This window comes from Bombina bombina, chromosome 8, assembly GCF_027579735.1.
Source record: "Bombina bombina isolate aBomBom1 chromosome 8, aBomBom1.pri, whole genome shotgun sequence".
NCBI classification, from domain to species: domain Eukaryota; kingdom Metazoa; phylum Chordata; class Amphibia; order Anura; family Bombinatoridae; genus Bombina; species Bombina bombina.
In genome coordinates this window covers 167,895,357-167,902,959 of record NC_069506.1, presented here as the reverse complement: position 1 = coordinate 167,902,959, position 7,603 = coordinate 167,895,357, and the positions used below count along the sequence as shown (strand labels likewise).

At 40.2% G+C, this 7,603-nt stretch overlaps 1 protein-coding gene across 2 annotated transcripts in view; it reads right to left on the bottom strand.

The window, feature by feature from the left end:
• Window positions 1-999: 999 nt before the first annotated feature.
• The window catches only part of LOC128638623 (branched-chain-amino-acid aminotransferase, mitochondrial-like), a 70,399-nt gene continuing 63,795 nt past the window's right edge, over window positions 1,000-7,603 (bottom strand). For both annotated transcript variants that reach the window (XM_053690689.1, XM_053690690.1), the window contains exon 7: window positions 1,000-1,210. In XM_053690689.1, the coding sequence (XP_053546664.1) occupies window positions 1,015-1,210 (196 nt within the window). In that variant the 3' untranslated portion in view covers window positions 1,000-1,014. The remainder of the gene's footprint in view (window positions 1,211-7,603) is intronic.

Sequence of the window (7,603 nt, the reverse complement as noted above, 5' to 3'; positions counted from 1 at the left end):
ACTGAATGAGACTGTTTTCTGCCTAACTGGCAAGTGTCTTGCGTATATATATATATATATATTTTCCAGTAGTGGATGGGAAGATATATTAAGACCAACAGCACACTCATACACTTCTAGCGCTGATCTCTATAATTTTTACTATATATATATATATATATATATATATATATATATATATATATATATATATATATATATATATATATATATATATATATATATATATATATATATATATATATATGTTAAACTGACGTTCGTGGAGAGCAGATTAGGCTGTTAAAACGACAGCAGAAAGGCATTGGTTTATTTATTTACAATGCAAATGTGTTTGTATGACAGACACCTCTCTACTTTGTTCTTGTATGACTATCATGTGAACCCCATAAAAATAAATTATAAAATTTTACTGTTAAATCAGGAGCTCCTGAGTAAAGTGGGTAAATGATTTTCCAGCTTGCATGCAGTGTTTTGGAACTTAAAGGGACAGTCTACTCAAAATTAAACTTCATGATTCAGATAGGGCATACAATTTTAAACAACCTTCCAATTTACTTTTTTCATCAATTTTGCTTTGTTCTCTTGGTATTCTTAGTTGAAAGCTAAACCTAGGTAGGCTCATAAGCTAATTTCTTAGCCCTTGAAGGTTGCCTCTTATCTCAGCGCATTTTGACAGTTTTTCACAACTAGAGGGAGTTAGTTCATGTATGCCATATGGATAACATTGTGCTCATGCCCGTGGAGTTACCTAGGAGTCAGCACTGCTTGGCTAAAATGCAAGTCTGTCAAAATAACCGAAATAAGGGGGCAGTCTGCAGAGGCTTAGATACAAGGTAATCACAGAGGTAAAAAGTATATTAATATAAAACTGTGATGTTTATGCAATAAAAAGGTAATAAAGTGATTATCTATTTTTATAAAGAAAAATTCTGGTTGTAAACTGTCCCTTTAAAATGCCAACATACATTTTTTGTCATTGACCTGAGATAAATTGGTAAAATGTCTATAATCTCATGGCTGCAGCACATCACAATAGGCCATGCACCTTGTGTTCTGAAACTTACCTCCCTGTTCATTGATCCAGTACAGAAAAAAGTTCATGGTGCCAATTTCAGTTACCAAGTGGTCATCGCCATAAAGCCACAGCACCTGCTGGCAGCCTTCCTTTATTGCCGCGTTTTGTACAAATATTGTGGGACCATAGTTCCTTCAGAAACAAAGCCAAATTAAATTTATGATGACACATAATAAAGACATACGATAGATTTGGTATAGAACAGAAATTGTATCCAGGAATGCTAAAAACAAACCGCTTTTTTATCTTCATCTTTAAAGGCTGTACAATAGGTTTAAAGTTGGTATTAAAAAAGGGACCCTAAAGTCAAAATTAAACTTTCATGATTCAGATGTAATGTAACGTAAAACTGCATGCTCTAATATACTTCCTTTATTAAATTGTGCAGTCTTTTTAAAGGAACCATATCATACTAAGCATATGCAACACATTACAGTGTATACGTATGAATTTGTGATTGGCTGATGGCTGTCACATGATACAGATGGAATTTGTCAGAAAAAAAAAAAAAAATCCACTGCTTATTTAAAATTCTGAGTAAATGCCACTGCATTTTTTTGTATTATTCACTTATTAAATTATGCAATTCTACTGTATTTAAAAAAGGGATATGAAACCAAAAATTATTTTTTTTTTTAAATGGTATGCTCTGTCTGAATCACAAAATAAATTTTCCAATTTACTTCTATTATCAAATTTGATATAAAATAGTCTGTGTTGAAGATGTAGCTAGGTAGGCATCTGGAGCACTACATGGCAAAACAGCTGCCATATAATGCTCCGTCATCTAAGCATACACCCCTGTTTTTCAACATTAGATACCAAGAGTACAAAGAAAAAATAATAGAAGTAAATTAGAAAGTGGTTTAAAATCAAATGCTCTATCTGAATCATGAAATAAATATACCTTTAATGGTTCTTTAAAACTCATCACTAGGGGCAGACAGCTCACTGCTTAATAAGTACATCACCCACAAGTCTATTTTTGGAAAGTGATGCACCTCTACCAAAGTAAAAGTCTTGAAATATGGAATTTCATTCTAGTCATTCATAATTTTATGTGAAGTGCATCATATGACCAAATGAATGGGGGTGTCAAATATAAGCTACACACAGTACTGTATTTTAGAGTTGTCCTAGGTAAAATCTACAGCCCCCTTAACTGCTTAATTAACCCCACCCCAACAGGTTTAGCAATGTAACTATTCCTGGAAATTTGGTCTACAGCAAAAAAAAAAAATCGACTAAATAAATAAAAAGCCCTGGTGTGATGTAAACTAATATATATATATTTATTATGAGAACAATTCCACGCTGCTATTCCAATCCATAATGAAATAGGTTTTCTTGTTGCATGATTTTTGGCCTTTACTAATTCAAAATAATAATATGGACCTTTTGTAAACCTATTTGCCTTTTTATGTCCAAATTTGCGGGGGTTTTGGGGGGGGGGGGAGGTTAAGTTTATTTTTTTACCAAACTTCTTGCACATGCTCCTTTCCCATGATTATAAACTCACTTTTTCCACAATCACACAAAGCAAACAGCCTTAAAGCATGCCCAAACACACAAATTATGCTTACCAGATAATTTCCTTTCCTTCTGTATGAGAAGAGTCCATGGCTTCATTTCTTACTTGTGGGAAAACAGAACCTGGCCACCAGGAGGAAGCAAAGACACCCCAGCCAAAGTCTTAAATACCTCCCCCACTTCCCGCATTCCCCAGTCATTCTGCCAAGGGAACAAGGAACAGTAGGAGAAATATCAGGGTATAAATGGTGCCAAAAGAACAAAACCAAATTTAAGTCCGCCTAACGGAGAATTCAAGCTGGGGCTGTGGAATATCCTCATACAGAAGGAAAGGAAAATTATCTGGTAAGCATAATTCATGTTTTCCTTCTTAATATGAGGACAGTCCACAGCTTCATTCCTTACTTGTGGGAAACATATACTCAAGCTCTAGAGGACAATGAATGAAAACAGGAGGGTAAAAAGAAAGAGTTCTGAGGGCACCACAGCATGCAAAACCCTTTCTCCCAAAAGCTGCTTCTGCCAAAGCAAAAACGCCAAATATGTAAAACTTATGTAAGGAAGACCAGATAGTTGCCCTACATCTGGAAGCTCTGGAAGCCTCTCAAGCAGTAAAACAGATAGGGTCCAAATCTGTCCCCCAAGGGAGCGAACAGAAGGCCCCTCTCCAGAGCATCCTGGAGAAAGAAAAGGATCCTGGAAAACCTTGCCTTATGCCAGGAGAATCCACTCTCTACATAGCAGAAGAAGTAATCCTGCACCCCTTATGATAGATGTGACGATACACCGGCTTATGAGTTACAGCGAGTGTATCAACAATTCTTTCAGAAAAAACATTCTTGGCTAAGACTAAGCGTTCAATTCCACGCAGTTGGCCTCAGAGAGTCCAGATTGTGATGAATACAAGGGCCCTGCCCTAGCAGTTCCATGTAACAAGGTCTATGGAGGCGAAGCCCCTAAACTGCGACATAACTATAGATATAAACAGAGCAAACTGTCTCACCGACGCCTGCTAGGATCAACCATCCACAACAAAAATTGACATGACCAAAATTAAAGAAGGTTAAAAATAAACCTCTAAGGAATGCTAGATGTCTAGCATATTCAGGATGAAAAGACCGGAGCCCCACCTGGGTTCAAACCCACCTTATGCTACAGAAGCGGTGGAGACAACACTGACGCCTTGAAAGCTTGATCGGCTTCCCTATCTAATATAAACATTTGAACAGGGAATGATTGTAGGGGACATCCAATCCTGAAGAGTAGCCTCATAAAGAGTTTTGCTGGCAATGAGCAGACGTGGGCCTCCGCCCACTACCAAACACGAGACCACCCCCTGGTTTAGCAGGAGGAACTCTCCTTCTCCAAAAGGTCTCCCCCACTGAGAGGTCCCAACTGATACGAACCTGAGGAACCAAAGGAATAATCGGAAGGAAACTCCCAACACGGACCTCCCTAGGACACTCTCTCCCCACGGACAAGAAAGCGACAAGGTCAAAATCGCCCCGAGAGAACTAAAAGAAAAATTTCTCAGAACAGGGAGATCTGAACGGAACACTGGGATTGATTTCCCCCACCGGTAATCCATGTAAGTCTGTTAAGACAAATTCACCAACACCAAGCCAAAGTCACATCCTCAGCTGTGTATATCACACTCCACCCCGCGTCAAAGACATGAAGGGGGCTGGAGGACATAACCCGATGGGTAAATTCGCAAGACCTCAGGAAAGACAGCTGCCACAGCAGGATTCAACTCTAAGCCTTCAGCTTGGTAGGCAGGGTAGTTAAAAATCCCTGTTCCATAAGACAAAACAGCATCCAGACCCACCCTGGTGTCAACACCAGCAACTCAGACCTAGATCCAACTCGGAGGATCAAAAAGACACAAGAAAATCCCTAAAAGTCTATTAGCAAGTGAAGGTAAGAAACCCAGAAAGGCCAAGACCCAGGAACTACTGTAAAATCTGGAAGGATACTGCCACCTTAAACCCCAGATCCCAAGAAGGATCAGAACGAGGTTTACTGTAATATATGGTTCCTAAGAACCGGATTTGCACAAAAAGGCTGAAACAGGAAAGCCATCCTTCTTCTTAACAAAGGAAGGGAGAACCTTAGTTCTTCTTTTTGCTGGAGAATGTAATAAGCTCTGCTTAAAAATCAGAGAACCAAATTAGGACGGAAGACCCTCCCCCCCATTACCAACAGCGGAAGAAAATATTCCCGCAGTGCGATAGATACCAGGACAATGACTCCAAAGGTCACTTGAAAAACTTCCCCTAGAACAACTAAATAATCAAATTAAAGAAATTAAGCTTCAAGGCTTAACATTTTTCTCGAAAATATTGGGGGAACTATTAACCTGAGCAGAAATCTATAAGCTTCCACCGGAAGTCTCCAACAAACAACCATCAAAGTCGATAGTATCAACAATCCCATGTGACGAAATGTCTTTCTAAGAAGAGTTTCTAAAATAACCCAGAGCTCTAAAAACAAAAACTATCCAGAACGGAATAGCAAAGTAAAAGAAACTAGGCAAGCGCCCACAAGTGATAAGCTGAAAAGGAGTGTGCAAAGAAAAACAGGTCTGGTCTGTCATAGGACACAACCCCTCATAGAGCTCGGAACTGGGATTATAAATAAGCGATAAAACAAAAAGTAAAACAAGACAACAAGGAATATCACCATCCTCTCCTCGTCTAGTTAAGATTGTTATCTGATTTAGAGGACTGAGATTCAACTGACGGATAAGTACTGGAAACCTTTAACATTGCCAAAACCTCTCTCAGAAGTAAACGCAGGCATGCCAATCTAAATGCTAAGCCCTCCGCAGTCGGAGGACCCAAGTCAGCAGACTCCGACCCTGGAGGATCTCCCTCTGAAGCCTCAGAGGGAATCGCATCCCCAGATGACTGATCGGACACAATCGTTATTTCACATGAATATCCTTGGGCAGGAGAGCCTGGATTAACCCTTCGCTTACGCGTAGCAGGAATAGGTAACCTTGCTAAAGCCATAGAGATGGCCATGCGGAACTGCATAGTAAGCTCTGGTGGAAACAAAACCCTTACAGGCCGAGGATCGGAACTTAGGAAAACTGAATGTATAGGAACATAATCTAGGGAACACACCTCACTGGACAAACAGTCCTTAGAAGAGGACGGCTCAGTGAACTCTAACATCTCAACATTGGTTGATGAAAACACTATTGTGGCATACGGAACATAATTGAGAGGGCTGGATTACCTGGGCCTCCTCACAATATACACAGGTATCAAATTCTGTATGGGAGGGATCCCCCTCTAAAATATCAGAATCCTCCATAACTCGTCTATATCAAATTATAGAAAAGGAAAAATAACTGGCACCTTATACCCTCAATGGCTGTGGCACTCACCACATCCTATGATCCAGACAGATAGAGAAGATGCTCCTCTCCAGACACCCGGTCAGGAATCGGAAGCAGGGAAAAAAAGGTGACCATTCACAGTCACATGGTGCTCATGCAGGACCTGCCCCAGCTAAGGAAAAAGAGTCAAGCAGTGATCAAGTGCTACCTGAGCACGAAACATGTCTGCTCTGTGTGCCTGCTACACTAACCTGGATTACCTTTTGTCCTTTGTGGACATTCTTTGTTTTTAGATGTCCTAATAAAATACTCAAGTTCTTTTATTCATCAACTTTGGCTTTGAAGCGCTTATTTTGGTTCTTTCTGTGGATCATGGATTTTGCTTTCTGGCGTGTGCAAACAGACACGCTGAACCAACAGCTGCCATAGCCTGTAAGTAAGGGATTTAAATATCCCGCCCTCCCCTTTCTAAATAGAGCCGTCTTTATCTCCAGGGAACAGAGGATTATTTGTGCGCTCCGTTGTGCAGGTTATTGTTGGACTTAAGGAAAAATAATGCCAGCTTAATATAAAGAAACTGCGCAACTCTTAAAAAATGAAAATAACCTGTACGTTCCGTATCAGTCTAAGAGCCCAAACGTTCTTACACATAAGCAGTTGAAATCACATAACAAATATGATTTAAAAAAAAAACCACTGTTCAATAATCCCCCTCAGGAGATATTAACTCTTGATTCCATAAAGATAAAGGAGCCGCACTGCGATCCTGTCTTCTATCATTAACATGTGTGTAAAATAATGAAACAATCTTACCCGAATCTATGCTGTGGAACAGTGACACGGTTCTTGAAGTTTGACAGATTGTAGCAGCGCTTCTGATATGGACTTGAATGAAGAAAGCAGTCAGCGAAGCTCGTCAACGCTGATTGCTTAAGGAGCTGTTAATATGAGTCTGGATGGGTTCGCAGAAAGACTCTCCCTGCAACTCCAGACTAACTTTCATCAATGCTATCACTGAGAGGCTGACAGGACTAATTAAAACACCAGTCCCATCTCGAAGGGCAGATACCCTTCCAAAGGAACTACTTTGAAATCTTCTGACACTTCTCTGCCAACCTCATGTGACTAAAGGCAAAGTATGACTGGGGGCATGAGGGAAGTGTGGGAGGTATTTAAGCCTTTGGCTGGGTTGTCTCCCTCCTCCTGGTGGCCAGGTTCTGTATTCCCACAAGTAAGGAATTCCCACCCTATGCCAGTGGGTTTCAAACCTGTCCTCAGGCCTCCCTAACAGGACTGATTTTCAGGATTATCTTGGGAGAGAGCAGGTTAATCACAATGTTTACTAATCAGCTGATTATTTCCCTTGTGCACCAGGTCAGATATCCTATAAGTCTGGCTTGTTAGGGAGGCCTGAGGACAGGTTTCAAAACCCCTCCCACCCAATACTTACAGTCTAAGCGCATAATATGCCGTTTTAAAGGTACAGGCACATATAAACACAAAACATTTATAGAAATATCCCACATACACACTCAGCACGAGGACAGCTCAGGCCACATGCACAGAACACACAAACTAAACTCACACTACACATACAGCCTTAACGTGAAAGCACACCTCATATTCAGTCTTAAAAAGGGATAGGCACA